At 34.8% G+C, this 19,408-nt stretch overlaps 1 protein-coding gene across 6 annotated transcripts in view; it reads left to right on the plus strand.

Moving 5' to 3' along the window:
- Nucleotides 1–19,408, plus strand: part of FNIP1 (folliculin interacting protein 1) — a 130,010-nt gene that overhangs the window by 70,925 nt on the left and 39,677 nt on the right. For 3 of the 6 annotated variants that reach the window (XM_008528731.2, XM_070571201.1, XM_070571200.1), the window contains 6 exons: nt 987–1,078; nt 5,007–5,090; nt 6,272–6,343; nt 8,991–9,126; nt 11,273–11,474; nt 15,118–15,203. In XM_008528731.2, the coding sequence (XP_008526953.2) occupies nt 987–1,078; nt 5,007–5,090; nt 6,272–6,343; nt 8,991–9,126; nt 11,273–11,474; nt 15,118–15,203 (672 nt within the window). The remainder of the gene's footprint in view (nt 1–986; nt 1,079–5,006; nt 5,091–6,271; nt 6,344–8,990; nt 9,127–11,272; nt 11,475–15,117; nt 15,204–19,408) is intronic. The other 3 variants (XM_008528732.2, XM_070571203.1, XM_070571202.1) reach the window with 1 other exon arrangement.

The following is a 19,408-nucleotide window of genomic DNA, read 5'->3' on the forward strand; positions in this document are numbered from 1 at the left end:
CTTCCTCAAAAAAAATTTTTTTTTGATGCCATAAGTACTGATTGTTTTTTCCTCTTTTTTTTTTTGCTGAGGAAGATTTTAGCTGTACTTCCCTCAATTTCTTCATCTTTTCTAAATTCTAATTGACGGGTTTTTTTTTTTTTTTTTTTTTTTGAGGAAGATTAACCCTGAGCTGACTGCTGCCACTCCTTCTCTTTTTGCTGAGGAAGGCTGGCCCTGAGCTAACATCTGTGCCTATCTTCCTCTACTTTATATGTGGGACACCTACCACAGCATGGCTTGACAAGTGGTGCCATGTCCGCACCCGGGATCTGAACCGGTGAACCCCGGGCTGCCAAAGTGGAACATGCGCACTTAACTGCTGTGCCACTGGACCAGCCCCTAATTGACAGTTCTTAAAATCTCTAGGAAGGGTACTTTATATTAAAAGCATAAAGTAGTTTTATTTTTGTTATTCTGGAAAATTTACTAAAAGAAATAATATAAGCCATTTATAATATGTAGACTAAAGATACTTTTTGGATATTTGGTTGATTTTAGTTCTTTTTTTTTTTCCTGCCAGAAGTTTAGAAAACATTTTTAGGTCCAAAATATGAGGGGAAACTTTGTAATTTAAATCAAGGTCAGTAACCTTTTCCTGTAAAGGTCTAGATAGTAAATATTTTTGGCTTTGTGGGCCAGATAGTATGTTGTAGTTTCTCAGCTCTGCCATTATAGCATTAAAGCAACCCTATGCAATACATAAATGAATGGGTGTGGCTCTGTTCCAGTACAACTTTTTTTGCAAAAACAGACAGGAGACTGGATTTAGCCCTCAGAGTATAGTTTGCCAAACTCTGATTTAAAGTATTAATTAGTTTATAGTACTAACAGGGAAACAAAAGTTAAAAAACTGTTTTGCACTTAAATTTCATTGGGATGTACAAAGAATTACCATTAAGAGCATAAAATGATTTTGAAATTTATTTTTTTCTCCTCCTTCTTAGGCTACAAGACAGTCTTGAATTCATCAATCAGGACAACAGTACATTAAAGGCTGATAATAACACAGTTATTAATGGACTACTTGGAAATATAGGTAAATGGTTTGTCTAGTTTTATAAGTTTAAAAAATGTTAACAGTATAACAAGAATTTGCAGTTCTTTCTAAATAATGTAGATCTTATGTAAGACCAAAGAGTTTGAAATACCAGAAGTAGAAAAGGCATTTAAATTGCAAGTATGTATAACATTTGTATTATTTGACAAACATAATTTTCATATATTTGAACATAATATTTATTTTGTATCTGAAAAAAGAGAATTACTGAAGATATATCTAATTTGTTTTTTGTTTTTAACTTTGATGCATCTTTGAAAGGCACTGTCATTGATATAAAAAGCCCTTACTCGCTGTTTTGAATATTTCAGCTGAAGAAGACTGGTATTATACTTTCTCTGTTCTCTCTTCCCTAACCATAAAAGTAATTTTAAAATGGTCCTTATTTTTATGACCTGTAGTTCACATGAGCAGATATTAAAATTTGATGTTCCTTAAAGATTTATTAGAATAACAGCTTATTTACTAATTTGGTTAGTTGATCGTTATTATTTAAGTTCAATATTTTGAAGTGCCAAACATCTTTCTAAAATTTCTGGTCATTTGTTTTATCCTAGAAAGCTTAACTAAATTGCTGCTGACCAAATTTCCAGTCATAAAGAAATGTAGTATATTAAAGAGTGAATGGCAGTTAGAATAGGATGAATATTTGTCTCGTTCCCTGTTTAGTGAGACTTTTTATTTGTAATAATTTTAATAAATATTTATTAGTTATATGTACTAGTAAAAAACAGATTTTTCTTCTACCTTGAACATATAACATTCTATTATTTTTTATAATTTATGTTCATTCTATTGAACAAGTGTTAAGCACCTACTGTGGGTTAGTTTCAGCGTCAGGCATGTACTTTAGAAAGTGCGTATCTTTTATAGAAAACTAGATATTCTGCTTTTTCTTAACTCACTTATTATTTCATTGGTTTTAATAAGGTAAAAATGTGACAAGGAAATAATCTTTTTTTTACTAATTTAACACTTTTCAAAGCTCAAGGGGCTTATTAAAAGCTATTTATTTTAATACGAATCCATTGTCACTTATAAAGATAAATTACACTGTAGATGCTAGGTAAATTCATTTTCTCTGTTTTCATGTAGAATAGGAAATTACTCCATTTAACAAAGTACAGACTTTAAATAATGAACGGCTTTCACTTACTCATTCTTAATTGTGAATCAAGGATATTTGAGCACCATTTCTTTTCTTTCTTTCTTTTTTTTTTTTTAATTGCTTTTTCTCCCCACATACCCCCAGTACATAGTTGTATATTTTAGTTATGGGTCCTTTCTAGTTGTAGCATGTGGGGTGCCACCTCAACATGGCCTGATGACTGGTGCCATTTCCGCACCCAGGATCCAAACTGGTGAAACCCTGGGCCGCGGAAGCAGAGCATGGAAACTTAACCACTCGGCCACGGGGCTGGCCCCCGAGCACCATTTCTTATTTTCTTTAAATTTCCAATTAATCAACAAATACCTATCAAGCACCTGTTATATGCCAAGCACTCTACTAGGCCCTGAGGTACGTTGGTGAAGCAGACACTGTTCCTGCTTCAGTGGATTTATAGTTAGTGGGAATAAGACAGTAACTGTATACAGTATTTGATTCTGTATACAGTATACTGTAGATGATTCTTGGACAGGATTAAGAGCATAGTGTGACAGAAAAGAGGAGGAGCACCTTATTCAGTCCTGGAGAGTCAGGGAAAGCTTCCTTGAATACATGAGGCCTAAGCTTTGAAGGCTTAGCCTGATGGTTGGGGAAAGAAATATTCTATGAAAAAGCAATAGCATGTGCACAGACCTCATAGACTATGGGAGAAAATGTGAATAAATAAGTGTGGATAAAGCAAAGAATAGGAGTAAAGGAAGTGGAAAGAAAGAAAGTGAGCAAGAGCCGGATCACAAAGGGTGCAGTGGGCCACACCGAAGAATTTGGACTTAGGTTTGAGCAGTTAGGTACCAGTGTAAGCAGTGGATCTCAAAATTTATGGTCTCAGGACCCCTTTATACACGTGGATCTCAAAATTTATGGTCTCAGGACCCCTTTATACACTTAGAAATTATTGAGGATCACAGAGAGCTTTTGTTTATGTTGGTTACATTTATTGATATATACATTAGAAATTAAAACTGAGAAAATTTAAAAATATTTAGTAATTCATTAAAAAATAACACAACCCCTTTCATATTCGTACAAATAACCTATGTTTTGAAATAACTATTTTCTAAGACAAAAACAAAATTTGATGAGAAGAGTGGCATTGTTTGACATTTTTGCAAATCTCCTTAATGTGTCTGCCTTAATAGTAGACAGCTGGATTCTCATACCTGCTTCTGCATTCAGTCTCTTGTGATAGGTTGTTTTGGTTGAAGTGTATTAAAATCCAGGCTCACACAGATACGTTATTGGAAAAGCTGTGTCCTTACAGACCCCCTGAAAGGGTTGCAGGGACACCCCCCCCCCAGGGGTCTTGGACCACATGTTGAGAACTACTGAACTCTATAGAATTAGATATATGGACAGAAGGCAGAAGAGTTTTGGCTGTGTTTGGATGTTGATGGAAAAGAAAGTTATAAAGAGCATGAGGTTAAGAGGTGGAGGTAATACTTGGTAAAGTAAGATTTCTGAAGGTCCTAGCTGATGTAGAAGAACTAGTTTTGTAAGGGATGGAGGGAAGGACCTTTCAGGTTTTTTTACTGAATAAGTCCCTAGCACATAGTAAGGTTTGAATAATGTTACCTGTTACTGCTCAGGCAGGAAGGATGCAAGGATGGGTGAGAATTTTATTAAGTTTGGAGATAGGGTGTTGTCAAAGGAGAGTTACAATCTGATGAATTCTGTGTGTGTACACACGTCTGAACCTGCATCTGCACACAGTAAGAGACAGTCATATGCTGAGAGTAAGGAAGAGGTGGGTAGGGAAGGAGTTTAGAGAGAGTGGATAAATTTTAAAGTAAGTAGGGAGATCTGAGGACCTGAACAATGAAACATGGATGGATTGCTGTACATACACTATAATTACAGGAGTTCTTGTTATAGAAAAGTATCTATTAGAAATTTGAAAAATACATTTTTAACTTTTTAAAACAGAGAGCCCCCTATTCTCTTCTGGGTAAACCTCCTAGATAGCTGTTTAGGCCATGTTGCTTAAGCATAACTGACAAGTAACCCAGCTACTTGCTTCCAGGCTATAATGTTGCCCTTTTTGGGTCTTGAGACTCTGTTTTCTCTTGGTCAAGTATGTGGCAGCCACTTTTCTTGGACAGGTGGGAACCTGGCCCTGATGGGGCATTCCTGCTTCTATTCCTGCTTCTCCTGGTCTAGGAACTTTGATTTCTTCCATTACTTTATAACTAATTACTAGATTAGAAAAACGAATTTTCATACTTATTTGTCAGTAGATCCCTTTTATGTATTTGCTCTTTGTTGTATGTTGTGTTCTATTTTCTCAGCCAAATGGTTAGGGGGTTTTTCCTTTACTGCAGTTGCAGGAAAATACTGTAATCTTAAAACTGACTTTTTAAAAGATAAATTTATTTAACAAATGTCAAATTATATGGATAACATTACTGTGCTTTTTTGAATCTTTAAAAACATCACTGTAGATTAGAAAGGATTGAAGATTTATAATAGTTTTTACCTTGTATAGAGGAAGCTTATTTTTATTATATACAGATTTATTAGTAAATACGCAGGAAATTATGTTTGACATAAGCCATGACCAGAAGGAAACCTTTCTGTTTCAAAAAAGCGAAGCCAGCTTGAATTACTCTTAGTTAGTTTAAAAGTTTCCATCCGTATCTCTTGGTCTGCTTTTGTGCTGCCTTAGCTCACCCTTTATTCCTGACGCATTGTGGCTTCTCTAACAGCCCTCTTTCATATGTATTTTACGTTTCTGCCATGTAGGTCTTTCACAGTTCTGCAGCCCCAGGCGGGCATTCTCTGAACAGGGTCCGCTCCGCCTGATCAGGAGCGCCTCTTTCTTTGCAGGTTTGCGATGTGCTGTGTGGGTAGACTAGTTGGTGTGCCCAAGAGGCTAGAATCTGTAGTTAAGCTGTGGAAACAAGGGAGTGTATAAATGCAATTGGAGAGGAGTGGTTAAGAAAACATTGCTTAGGAAGTGTAAGAACTTCCTTCCTTTCTATTGAATATGTTCTTAAAATTTCTAGAAACTTTAGGTTATCAGTGGAATTGACATTTCCATGAAATTTTAGTTTGTCATTTCTTATTTCATTATGTAGTAATGATTTTAACTTTAGAATCCTAAACTGAATTTTGGTATGAAAATTATTTCTTAAAATATCAGTTAGAATTTCTAATGTGACACTATCTTGTTTCCATGGCTGAGTAGCTTTTGTATCATAATTCATCAATTGCAGAAAATATTCTATTATCATAAAATTTGTGATCTACACTATTCCGTAAAATGATTTCTCTTGGAGCTAAGATTTAGATGAACAAGCATTATTATATTGCTTTGTAAAAGGCATATATGAGTATGTTTATCTCATTGAATTGATGGGTGTAGAGTGCGTTCAGGCTTCTGTATCCAGGAAGTTTTATCTAACATCTTATTTTAATTAATATTTATTTTCCTTACAAATATGATATATGAACAATACATATTTATTATAGAAAATTTGAAAAATAGGCAAAAAATACATATTAGCCATCTTGTCAGCCAGAAATAACTTATTTTTTTTTAAAACAAAATTGGGATCATACTACTCACAGTTTTCTTAAAATTTTTATTATGGAGAATTTTTAAACATACATTGATATAAGCAGAATAGTAGAGTGAACTGTCATATACCCATCACTTAGCCTTAGGAACCATTGTTCTTAGTATTCAGTAGCTTTCTTTTTTCCAATTATTAGCATATTGCACATATCCTACTATGTCATTGAATATGCTTCTAAAATACTATTTTAGTCACTTCTTTAGATATTATATCATAGATCGTTTTCATATTATATGTCAAATCTTATGATAGATCTCAAAGCTTGTTCAACTGAATAATAGCTCTTGGTGTTGGGTTTGTGCCATGCTATTGAAAAAAAAATAAAGGAATGCAATGAGATGAGCATGATTTAGTTTGCTATGTAAAAGGAACAACATCAACCTGAATAGCAATGTATTTTATAACTGACAGTTTTATCTTGATTCACAGTTCACAGTAACCCAATGGACATGCCTGGAAGAGAGCTGAATGAGGACAGAGACAGTGGCATAGCACGCTCTGGTAATGCCAGCTTCATGTATTAATACAGTTTTTATGAGATCACTCTTAGCTGACACTGATTTTCTTTTTTATCTTTGCCCTTGCATCCAGTTTTATGTACACAGTTTTTAGTATTGATATTAGTCCTGCAAAAGAATTCTAGAAACAGCAGAGGGAAATATTTTGTATTTGAAAATTTTCATGTTTACTGTTAAATGTGCCTGGTGGAACATGGCCTGGATGAATGCACACTGGCTTAGACTTAGCCATTACAAGAAAAAAGTATTGCTCAAGAGATTGCTTAGATAGCATAGTAGAAAAAACACATTTGCTTATATCTGCTTGCTCTTAACTAGAGTTTAAATTGTCAGACTGTCTCTTGCCCAGAAGAGCTTTGGCATTTTGAACAAAGGTTACACATATTTCTTTCAAATATGGACTCTTCCACAATTTGTCTACCAAACTTTTATTGAAACATGGTGAGGATAAAAAAAAAGTAAAGCTCAGATTCTACCCTTAAGGAGCACAGAGTCTCCTGAGAGAAGAGTCAGGAGAATCGTGTGTCATGGTTCTTTGTGTGATATGTTCTCTGATGGACCTGTACAAAGAGGTTCAGAGAATGGGACCTCACTTAGTCCCGGTAAGGGGAAAGGTGCCAGTAATGCTTTACAGAGGGATAATACTTGAGTTGCGTCTTGAGAAATAAATAGGAGTTATACAGGCGAAGGCAGGGAAGAAGGGCATTCCAGTTAAAAGGAAAAGTGTTTGTCAGGGCCCAGAGATAAGTGTACATGAAAGGAGGAGTAATCTTAGGCTTGAATTATTGTTAGATATGAGAAACTTTATCTTCTGTGGTTATCCATATGTGTTGTTACATTATAAGACTCTGCAATGTAACTTCTTTACGATTCAGTTTTGAGTTATAGATGGGAAGTCCAAACTTACCATCTATTGTAATCCTAGGTATGCATTAGAATAGCAAGAAGTTTCAAAAAAATTTTCCAGATGCCTGAAGTCTACTCCTGAAGACTCTGATTTAGCCTAGAGAAAGGCTTGGCATCTATATTTGAGAAACAACAAAATGAGAAAGCGCAACACCTGATTCTGATGGACCACTCTAAAATGAAAAGTCTGCATCTTTCACATAATCTCACCCTTCTTGTCTGAGTTTATTTTTGTTCTTAGGAATTAATCTGGAGTATTTTTCTCTTAATACCCTTTGCTTCTGTATAATGTAGAGATTCAGTTTTCTCTTCTGTGGCAGGAATTTAATTCTCATTATTTTATCCAAGATTTTAAGGAGGGTAAATTAATGTCTCTATACTTCATTTTCTTCAACTATAAATTGAAGGGCCTGACTAGATTGATCTGTAAGCCTTCTTCAAGCCATTAAATTCACATATGCCATTTAAGTTAATTGTGTATTTTCGGCTGTATTCTAATAGGGTTATTTTTAATACCAGAATGTAGTAAAACACAGCTTTTCCACATTTTGAGTGGCATTTGAGTTTTCGTTGAAGCCATACCTGGATTAGTTATATGTACTCAGTCTTAGACTACAAAGTTTTATAGTACTAATTGACAAAATGTGGTCTTTTCAAGAAGTAGTGTAGAATTAATTCACTGGTGGTACAGATGTTTGCATGGCACGGAAAGCTCTCCCTTTTATCATTTGTCAGAGAAAATTCAAATGAACAGATCTTCATAATGATAGTCTCTTAGTTTTCAGTCCCCATGTCCAAAATAATATGTCATCTGGTATGTATCTTTTCATAGATGATGATAATACTTCCCTGTTTTTGATTACTTTAATTTTCAGTGTGTGGTTGTAAGCATGAAGATGGGCATCTAAAATATCACTTAAACAAAAGCAAGCCCTTAAGGTCTTTTCCTCTCCAGATCCAGTGGGGAGAAGGAAAGGATCCCTAGTCCAAGTAAAAATACAGGGTTGTAGCTTTTGACCCCCAGTCAAGAAACAGAACTTCTGGATTGCACAGAAGGGGTTTTGTGAAGAAAAGAATTCTCACAGTTAGGGGATTGCAGCAGTTATAATCATAGTGGACTCTATTGGAATGTGTCTCTCACTGCTTAGAATGCTCTGGAGAGCAATCTATATGATTTACTTTTTCAGAGCTTAGTTGGTATAGTCATGACTCTTATTAAAAGTGGCCAAGCATTCAGAGGCTTGACTGCCTATGCACAAGCCATCCATGAGTACTTTTAAATGATGTCTTTAAATGACGTTCCAACACTTATTTTCAAATATGGCTTTTGTTCTTAAAATCTAGCTGCTGCATTAAAATTGAATCATATCATATTTCCTTTAATTTAAGAACTAAGGAATCAGTGAAGCTAGGGACAGTCTCATGGCCAAAGGGATAATGCTTTGTTTCAAAGCAGCATTTTCTTCTGGGTCAGGGGTGGGGTAAGGATGTCAAAACAGGATTGTCTCAGAGTCTCTTTCCAACACACTGTTAATATATGATTTTTCTCTTTTGAGACCCTGCTCCAACAGTGTTGTTTTTTTTTTAAATGGAAATTTTAGAGACTTAAGAAGCAAAATGGAAAGTTGGAGTCACCACTCTTAAATCTGTTAAAAAGAAATTTGCGCTTATGCTTAGTTATTATTGACTTATACTTTATACTTGTTCTTATTCTGACTTGACAGCATCTCTCAGCAGCTTGCTTATTACACCGTTTCCCTCACCAAACTCCTCACTTACCCGAAGTTGTGCTAGCAGCTACCAGCGACGCTGGCGACGCAGCCAAACAACAAGTTTAGAGAATGGGGTATTTCCTAGATGGTAAGTTGGAACCTTCAGTTTATAACAGGATTGAAAAGTTCCTTAAAATTTTATATGGTTTTTTTTAGAGCCTGGATTTGTATTTTGTATATTTTAAGTCTGGAACTGAAAACTTTTAAAATGTATTACTTTTTTTATTGCGATAAGTTATGCATAGTGTAAAATTTACCATTTTAACCATTATTAAGGGTAGAGTTCAGTGGCACTAAGTAGCTCCACATTGTTGTACAACTGTCATCACCGTTCATGTCCAGAACTTTTTTTTCTCTCTCCAGACTGAAACTCTGTACCTGTTAAATAATAACTCCCCATTCCTCCCTCCCCTTAACCCCTAGCAACCACCTTTCTATTTTTAGTCTCTATGAATTTGGCTACTCTAGATACCTCATAAAAGTGGAATCGTATAATATTTGTCCTTTTATGTCACCTTAGCATGTCCTTAAAGTTTGTGTTGTAGCATGTATCAGAATTTTATTCCTTTTTATGGCTGAATGATATTCCATTGTATGTATATACCACATTTGTTTATCCATTTGTCTGTGATGGACTTTGGTTGCTTCCACCTTTGGGCTATTGTGAGTAATACTGATATGAACACGAGTATACAAATATCTGTTCGAGTCTCTGCTTTTAATTCTTTTGGGTATTTATCCAGAAGATGCTGGATCATATGGTAATTCTGTGTTTAAGTTTTTGAGGAATTGCCATACTGTTTTCCACAGTGGCTGCCCCATTTTACATTCCCACCAGAAACTCACGAGAGTTCTAATTTCTCCACATCATTGCCAATAGTTATTTTCTCTTTTTTTGGTAATAGCCATCCTAATTGATGTGAAGTGGTATTTCGTGGTTTTGATTTGCATGTCTATAATGGCTGGTGATGTTAAACATGTTTTCATGTGCTTTTTGGCCACGTGTATGTTTTCTTGGGAGAAATGTCTATTAAGTGCTTTGCCTGTTTTTTTTTTTGAGGAAGATTAGCCCTCAGCTAACATCTGCTGCCAATCCTACTCTTTTTTGCCGAGGAAGACTGGCCTTGAGCTAACATCCATGCCAATCTTCCTCTACATCTGCTGCCAATCCTCCTTTTTTTTGCCGAGGAAGACTGGCCTTGAGCTAACATCCATGCCAATCTTCCTCTACTCTATATGTGGGATGCCTACCACAGCATGGCTTGACAAGCGGTGCATAGGTCCACACCCAGGATCTGAACTGGAGAACCCCAGGCCGCTGAAGCGGAACATGCAAACTTAACTGCTATACTACCGAGTGGGCCCCTGCTTTGCCTATTTGTGAATCAGATGGTTTATTTTGTTGTTGTTGAGTTGTAGGAGTTCTTCATTTATGCTGGGTATTAACCCCTTATCAGATATATGGTTTGCAAATATTTTCTCCCATTTCATGAGTTGTCTTTTCATTCTGTTCATAGTATCCTTTGATGCACAACAGTTTTTAATTTTTATGTAGTCCAATTTATTTTTTTCTTTTGTTGCCTCTTCCTTTGTTGTCATATCCAAGAAATCATTGTAAAATCCAACGTCATGAAGCTTTTACCCTATGTTTTCTTCTAAGAGTGTTATAGCTTTACCTCTTCTCTTTAGGTCTTTGATCCATGTACTGCATGTTTGGATATTTCAATTTTTCATGTTTCTATTTTGGCAAGTTAATTCATTCTTGAAAGATTTTTTTTTATCCTGTGTTAAGGACAACTATAGATGATGAAGCTTCTTATTTTCCCCTTTACTCACTCTCTTTATTCCTTCATTTTTGATTTTATTCTTGGAATCAAAAGGAGAGACAAGGAGATCTTAGAACAGTGATTAGATTGTGTCAGAATCATTTATAAACCTTAAAATTTAGGCATTTTTAGTTTGGCTATGAATTGGGACTATCTACATTTTTAGTCATCTTATTTAACAAAAATGTTTCCAGTCTGACTCTCTATTAAAATTTCTTATAAAAATATGAGCTTTATGGAAATAGACAGTAGATTTCTCAAAGAGATACGCAACTGATAGGAATTTTTAAATTTGCTTGATAAAACAGCATAGGACCTTTAGCTTGCCTACATTTAATTAGCAAGAAGATTGAATTGTGAATTTAATTATTTTTTATTTTTTAATATTAAAAAACATTTATTTTTAAGGTCTGTAGAAGAAAGCTTTAATCTGTCAGATGAAAACTGTGGCCCTAACCCAGGAATTGTGAGGAAAAAGAAGATTGCAATTGGGGTAATCTTTTCATTGTCCAAAGATGAAGATGAAAATAACAAATTTAATGAATTCTTTTTTTCACATTTTCCTCTATTTGAAAGCCACATGAACAAATTAAAGAGTGCAATAGAACAGGTAAGCTTAGTCATGTCGTTGGTTTGTTTATATCCTTTGGTTTCCTTTGAATCTTACTCTCCTGATTAAGCATTATGTTTATTCATTTGGCAGAAAGATTAACAAGCACTGTGCAGGTATCCTACAAAGTGCTCTGGGAGATGCAAAATAGACTTCAGTTCTTTTTAAGCAGCTTACTGCCTAATAAAAGATCTAAGGTCATTCATCCATTCATTCAATAAATAAAAATTGAGGACCTGTAAGGTGGCAGGCACTGTTTCAGCAACTGAAGATAAAGATGAGGAAAAAAGCAACACTCCTGACCACATGGGACAGCAAATAAAAAGATGAATATGTAAGATTTTAGATGATAGTAAGTGCTGTGGAGAAAATTAAAACAGGGAAAGGTTTAAAGGAATGCTGGATGGAAGGATTGCTAATTGTTATAGGCTAGTCAGGAAGGTTCCTGGTAAATGACATGTGGTCCAGAGATACAGAAGAAGTAAGCTACAACTATCTGAGAGAAGAATGTTCCAGATAGGGGCAAAAGACATGTGTCAGGAATAAACCTGATGCTTGGGCAACAGTAAGGAGACCAAAGTGGCTGGGTTAGAAGTAAGACCAGATCATGTAGAACCTCATAGGATACCATTGTAAGAGCATTGGCATTTACTCTTAAGAAAGATGGGAAACCATTGGAGGATTTTGTGTGGAAGAATGACTAATTTATTTATGAGAATTGCTCGCTCTTCTGGTGGAGAATAGATTTCTAGAGGCAAAGGTGGATGTTGTGGGACCAGTTAGGAGGCTGTTGCAGTAATCCAGACGAGAGATGGTGTATCTTCAAACCAATTTAGTGATGAAGTTGGTGAGAAGTGGTTGAATTTTTGGATATATTTGGAAAATTGAGCTAATGTGATTAGCTAATGGATTGAATTGGGGTGTACGAGAAAAAGAACAGTAGAGATTGACTCGAGATTTTTCACTTGAGCAGTAAGAAGAATGAAGTTGCCAGTACCAAAATGGGAAAGACTACAGATAGAACAGTTTTGGTGGAGGAAGATCAGGAGTTTGAGTTGCATCCTGGATGTCCAAGTGGTTATGTGAGTCTAGAGTTTAGGGGAAAGATCCAGGCTGGACAGTCACCAGTGTATAGATCATATTTAAAGCCATGAAATTGATTGAGGGAGAGAAGAGAGGAGAGGCCTGATTTGTGGAACATTTCAACAGTTAAAATTTGAGGAGTTAAGAAGGAACCAGCAGAGGAGACTGAGTATTGGCCATTCAAGTTGGAGGAAAAACAAGAAAGAGTACTCTTTTTGGGGAGCCAAGTGAAGAAAGTGTTTTAAGAAGGTAGGAATGATTGTGTCAAATGCTGCTGCTGCTGTATATAATGAATTTATGTAAAATAAGACAATTGTGAATACAAGGTAGAGCATAAGGATAACTAAAAAAGGAGGACAAGAAAAGTGTTTTAGGAATTTGTAGGAAAGAAAAATGACTTCCTATTTGGAAGATATTTCATCTGGACTGCATCTTAAAGGATGTGTAGGATTTAACCATAAAGCTTTGCCATCCAGGCCTTTTCTGTCCTTGTACTTTTACTTGGTTGGGATTGTGTTGCATCGATATTGTTTCAATTTTGTGCCTATTTTTAAAAGCTCAGCATTGTAAAATATACATTTTCATGTCATTATAAATGGTTCTTAAATATATTTTAGTGGCTTTCCTCAATTTAAGTAACAATTTTTCTATTAGGCCATTTCTACTTTTTCAGAATTATAGCTACACAATAGTTAACATCTTGGTGAATTTTCCAGATTTTCTTGGTAAATTTTCCAATTTAGAACAGATTCCCAGAAGTCAAACTAATGAGTCACTGGGTGTAACTAAAGTTCTTAATCCCTGTGACAGTATGCAGAAGGGAAAGGATACAAAGAGGAGTAATGAGTGGTATGGCTGGCAGAGTTAATGGGGACCAGATCACAAAGAATCTGGAATGCTTGTCAGAAGATCTGACTTTGTTTTTAAGGCTGTCTCTAAATTGTGCTTTAGGAAGATTAATTTAGCAGTGTGTTTAAAAGAGACTTGAATAAGAAGCCAGAGATGGGAAGACCAATTGGAATGGTCTAGAAAGCTGAGGATGCATTTCAGTAACTCACTAGTGATTGAAGATCATCTCCCTCTAGAGAAGACACTGATGTTAGTTATTCACATTAATTCTGCCAAAAGACAAGTAGATCGTCAGCAGTACTTTTTTACTGAACCAATGAGTAAAGGCTGTTTTCATTTACTTTTTCAGAACTTAGATAGTGGTGACATTTTCTTCAGTTGGCTGCTGTCCCTTTTTGTAGTCTGTTGTTACCAAAGTCAGTACACACAAGTTTAGCTGTGGCTGAACTGACATTTTGAATTACTGGGAGAAGTGTTTCAAGGTTGTATAAAACTTAAAATATTCAGGCACTATAATCATTAAAGATTGCTTTTTAAACGTTTTAAAGCTTTGAACATTCTACAACCTAAAGTGTACATTGCAGTACTCATAGTTGTCTGTATATTTGTTCATTTAACATCTCATTTCTTATTAAAGCTGAAAGATAAAGCTGAGTGAATGAATACTTTTATATAAATGAATAGAACTTAATTTTAGAAGTTCTATAGTTGTTAATTAATGATAGAATATAGTAAACACTGGACTGTCCAAAGAAGTTATATTTTAGGTCTAGTTTTCAAACTATCACTTTTTTTTTTTTTTTTTTTTAAATAAAAAGCCCTGGATTTTGTTTCTGGGCACCTTGGGGATTATTTTGAAGTCTTTTCCACCTTTTGAGATCTATAATGTAATTTAAATGTTTTATCACTTTTAAATTTAAGAAAGAATACTGCTCAATTCTAGCTAAGGAATGTTCATTTCTTTATAAATTGGGAATCTCTCATCAGTTTGTAAAAAAATAAAGTAAGTTTTACTTTTACCCTATGAAGCTTTTGGATGTACATGAACATGATTTCTGGCCTGAAGTAGTCTGATCTTCTCTTAAATGTAAATTTTAAAAAAAATTATTTTTACTAATTAGTAATCACATATGTAATGTAGAAGTCCATTCTCTTTGAAAGAGTCTTAAAAATTACAAATTTTTTTTTACATTCATATCCTAATCCTGATCTTTCTGGCTACCTAAAGCAAAGTTTCTCAACCTTGGCTAAATATATTTTTAAGAAAACAAATATTATTAATAACTTGAGATATCTTTCAGTAGAATCTTTATATTTTAGATTTTAAAACAAGATTTACTTAGAACCATTATCTGCGAAATATTAGAGAAAACTATGAGCTATGGTTATTGAGTTATCATTGTATCTTGTTGTGTTGGGGGGGGAAGTTTTATGTAACCAAGAAACTGTCAGCATCACTTTCTTTGTGTGTTGACATTCTCTGATTTGACAGTTAGAATAAGAGATTTAATATTGAAAAATTTGAATTTTGTTATAATCATTAATAGCCATCAAAGGTGCAAAAAGAAAGCCACTGTAATATCTGTGTGTCTTTGTATCTTTCTGGATAAGAATGGTGGTAGAGTGTTGTAGAAATATGTGATTTTGTTCACTTTTTTTCCATATTTTGCCCATAGTCAATATAAGAATTAACTATTTGATTGCTTTCAAGGCTATGAAAATGAGTCGGAGATCAGCTGATGCCAGTCAGAGGAGTTTGGCATATAATCGAATAGTTGATGCTTTAAATGAATTCAGGTACATACTCTCCAGCTTTTCTTAATATAAAGTTTTGCAGTGTACACTGGAAGATTTATTTGTTTTCTTTAACTTATTCTAATAAAATTTAATTCCTTAGATTTCTTTGTCCCATATTCAAATAAGAGTGTAATTCAGTAGGCCATCAGCTCCTGTGTTATTAAATAGCAAATGTACTTGGAGTTTAAGCACATTTGGGAGCCATCAGTGGTATGGCTTTTAGTATTGGACCATTAGACAAGCATATATGACCAGAAGAGACCCTTGTTCTAGCAGAAATGTGCTTGTCCTGTCTTGGACTACTAGATGTAGGAACTGGTTAAGTGTTACTTAACCAGTGATAGTAATTAGATGTTCTAGCATAGGTGGAATACAAAGATACATGGATATAGGGAATATGAACTTGATGTTCTGAATAATTCTGTTGCTTGATCCTTTCTCTAGATATGGCACGGCAGATAGTATTTCTCCTGCCAATGTTTTCTGGTACAAACAAAGCTTGTGCCTGGAGCTCCAACAGCTGCTGTAACTGTGCTCTAATTATACCAAGCAAACGTATTGCATATGAACTTATATTGGGAATCACAATAAGAGACTGATGTGTGTCTCCCTCAAAGGGATTCAATTCAAGGGCTAGCCCCGTGGCGCAGTGGTTGTGTTCATACATTCCATTTTGGCAGTCTGACGTTCGCTGGTTCAGATCCCGGCTGCAGACCTATGCACCACTTGTCAAGCCATGCTGTGGCAGGTGTCCCACATATAGAGTAGAGGAAGATGGGCATGGATGTTAGCTCAGGGCCAGTCTTCCTCAGCAGAAAAGAGGAGGATTGGTGGCAGATGTTAGCTCAGGGCTAATCTTCCTCAACAAAACAACAACAAAAAAAAGAGGTTCGATTCAGATCTACGTCATCCTGTCAGTATTTCCTCCTTTAGGCTGGAGAGATAGTATACCCCATGGGGGAGAACTCAGACTTTAGTATCTGACAGACTGTATCCTAACCCTAGCTCTGCCTTTTACTGTCCCTGGTGACCTTGGGCAGGCTCATTAGCATTTTTGATGCTTAGCTTTCTAGTCTAAACTCTGTAATTCAATTAGTAATAATCTAATAGATTATTGTAAGGATAAAATGAGATAATGTGTTTAAAGTACTTAGCAGCATGCCTGACATTAATGACACCACTATTTTCTATGACAAATATAACCTACAGCAGTGCTTCTCAAACTTTAGTCATTCACATCCTCACGCTCACAGTTTTGCCAAATCTTCATATCATCTATGCCATTTTAATTTAAGGTTTCTCTTTAAATTGACCCTCTTATACCTTAATAAATGTATTTCATTTGAAACTTTATGCATCATTATTCTAAATGGGGAATCAATACCTTTTGCCATAATGAACGATCTGTAAAAATGAATGCATAATAATTAAAATTAGAAATAGGTATCTTTGTAACACCTAAGGTTATTACCACCAGTAGTCCATGTACCTTACTTTCGGAAAAGCTGACTGCATATTTGTTCATTGGTGACTGTGCAGTCCCTTATTGGAGCAGAGATCTTCTGGATTGTTTGTGAAAATGCACTATTACATTTTGAAGTGAGAGCCTATTTTAGCTTGTGATATTGCAATATTGCTGTGGTGAAACGGTAGGCATGTCATATATATACTTTTTTTTTAATGCAGATGACTAAGGAGTGGTGTATTTAGTAATTTTGACAAGAAAAAACCCATGTTTGTTTTCAGCTTTTTTCCTTTTTTGTTCTTCATTTTTCTCATATTGTGTTAAACCACAGTACGTAAAATGAAGTCAAGTCAAAGTCAGTCTGGGTCCTTTTTTTAAATTCTCTCAAAAGGAGAGACTTCATTGCCTCAGCAGTGTTCTAGGAACTTTGAATCTATGATACAATAATTTATTTCCGTAAGTAAAAGTTATGTAGCATAGAAGAGTTCTGTATAATTTGTGTGTGTGTGTGTGGGAAGAAGATTGGCCATGAGCTAACATCTCTTGCCAATTGTCGTCTTTTTGCTTGGGGAAGATGGTCCCTGACCTCACATCTGTGCCAGTCTTCTTCTATTTTGTATATGGGATGCCACCACAGCATGGCTTGATGAGCGGTGTGTAGGTTCAAGCCTGGGATCTAAACCTGCGAACCCCAGGCCACCAAAGTGGAGTACACAAACTTAACCACTACGCCACTGGGCCAGCCCCAGAGTTCTGCTGTATAATTTTTGAAATGCAATTACAGATAACCATTAAATAGAAATTGAATGATAAAAATAACCTAAACTAATAGAATATTTTATCATGTTTTTAATTTATTTAAATTGAAAAAGTTTACTTTATGGCTATTGTTTAATAATTATCTACTAGACTCAGTTATTGATAAGGAGAAAATTTTCTATTCATTCATCTTTTATTCACCATAATTTTTAGGATAAAAGACATTAAAAGTGAGTTTATAAGTCTTACATTTTTGTGCTGTAAACTCAGTGGTTAGGAGAAATGTAGAGAAAAACACATAAGAGAATTAACTTTCAATCTATATAAAATTTTTTTGTTTTGGAGGGAAATAATTTGCACAGGTAAAAATTATATTAGAGCTGTTATCTCTGCTGTATATTTATGTTAACATATTAATTTTAGGCCTTTCCTAAGTTATCAACTTAAGCATGATAAATAACACAGTATTTTACTTTGTGATAAAAAAATTTTTTGTTGTGGTAAGAAAACCATGTAGGGGGGCCAGCCCTGTGGCTGAGTGGTTAAGTTTTCGTGTTCCGCTTTGGGAGCCCACGGTTTCACTGGTTCAGATCCTGGGTGTGGACCTGGCACCACTCATCAAGCCATGCTGAGGTGGCATCCCACATAGCACAACCAAAAGGACCTGTGACTAAAATATACAACTATGTGTTGGGAGCGCTTTGGGGAGAAGAAGAAGAAGAAAAAAGATTGGCAACAGATGTTAGCTCAGGTGCCAATCTTTAAAAAAGGTAAAAAACAGAAAAAAACCCCACATAACGTTAAATTTAATGTCTTAACCATTTTTAAGCGTACAGTTCAGTAGGATTAAATATATTCACATTGTCATGTAACAAATCTCTAGAACTTTTTCATCTTGCAGCACTGAAACCATATACACTAAACACTAATTCAGTAATACAGTATTTTTAATCAGTATGTTTCTTTAATTTGTTGGCCTCTTCACTTTTTATATATGAATTATGTGCAAAGTTATTTTATTTGTTCATACCTATACCTTAAGAGTTCTAATTATTACATTTTCATGGACTCTCTCTCATTTATTTAAATCTTTGATTTCTTTCATCAAAGTTTATAGGTCTTGTACAGTTTTTAAAAATTTATACATAAATATTTCAGGGTTGGGTTTTTTGGGTGTTAATATAAAATTGTATTTATAATTTCAAATTTTAGCTGTTCATTGCTAGTGTATAAGAAAAAAATTGACTTTTTGTATTAAACTTATATCCTGCCATCTTGCTATAATTGCTTATTAATTCCAAGAGGGTGTTTTGTTGATTCTTTCAGATTTTATACATAGGCAATCATGTTATCTGCAAGTAAAGACAGATTTATATCTTCATTCCCAATCTGTATAGCTTTTATTTCCTTTTCTTGCCTTATTGCATTAGCAAGGACTTCTGGTACAGTTTTGAAAAGCCAGTGGTAAGAGGTGACATCTTTGCCTCCTACCAGATCTTAGTGGGAAAGCTTCAGGTTTCTCACTGTTATGTGTGATATTAGCTGTAAGTTTCTTATAGATAATCTTTATCTATGTTGAGGAAATTCCTCTTTATTCCTAGTTTGCTGAGAGTTATTAGTTATTGATTAAATTTCTTAAATAGGTGTAGGACTATTCAGATTATCTGTTTCTTCCTGTGTGAGTTTGGTAGTTTGCATCTTTCAAGGAATTGATCCATTTCATCTCAGTCATCAAATATGTTGACATAGAGTTTTTCATATTATTTCTTAATTATCCTTTAATGTCCATAGATCTGTAGAGATGACCCCTCTTTCATTTCTGATATTACTACTCTGTGTCATTTCTCTTTTTTTCTTGGTTATTTGGATAGAAGTTTATCAATTTTAATTCATCTTTTCAAGGAACCAGCCTCACTTTTCCATAATTTCCATGTTTGTTTGTTTTTCTTTTTTTGTTTGTTTGTTTGTTTGTTTGTTTTGG

The sequence above is a fragment of the Equus przewalskii genome, chromosome 13 (genome assembly GCF_037783145.1).
Source record: "Equus przewalskii isolate Varuska chromosome 13, EquPr2, whole genome shotgun sequence".
Lineage (NCBI taxonomy): Eukaryota > Metazoa > Chordata > Mammalia > Perissodactyla > Equidae > Equus > Equus przewalskii.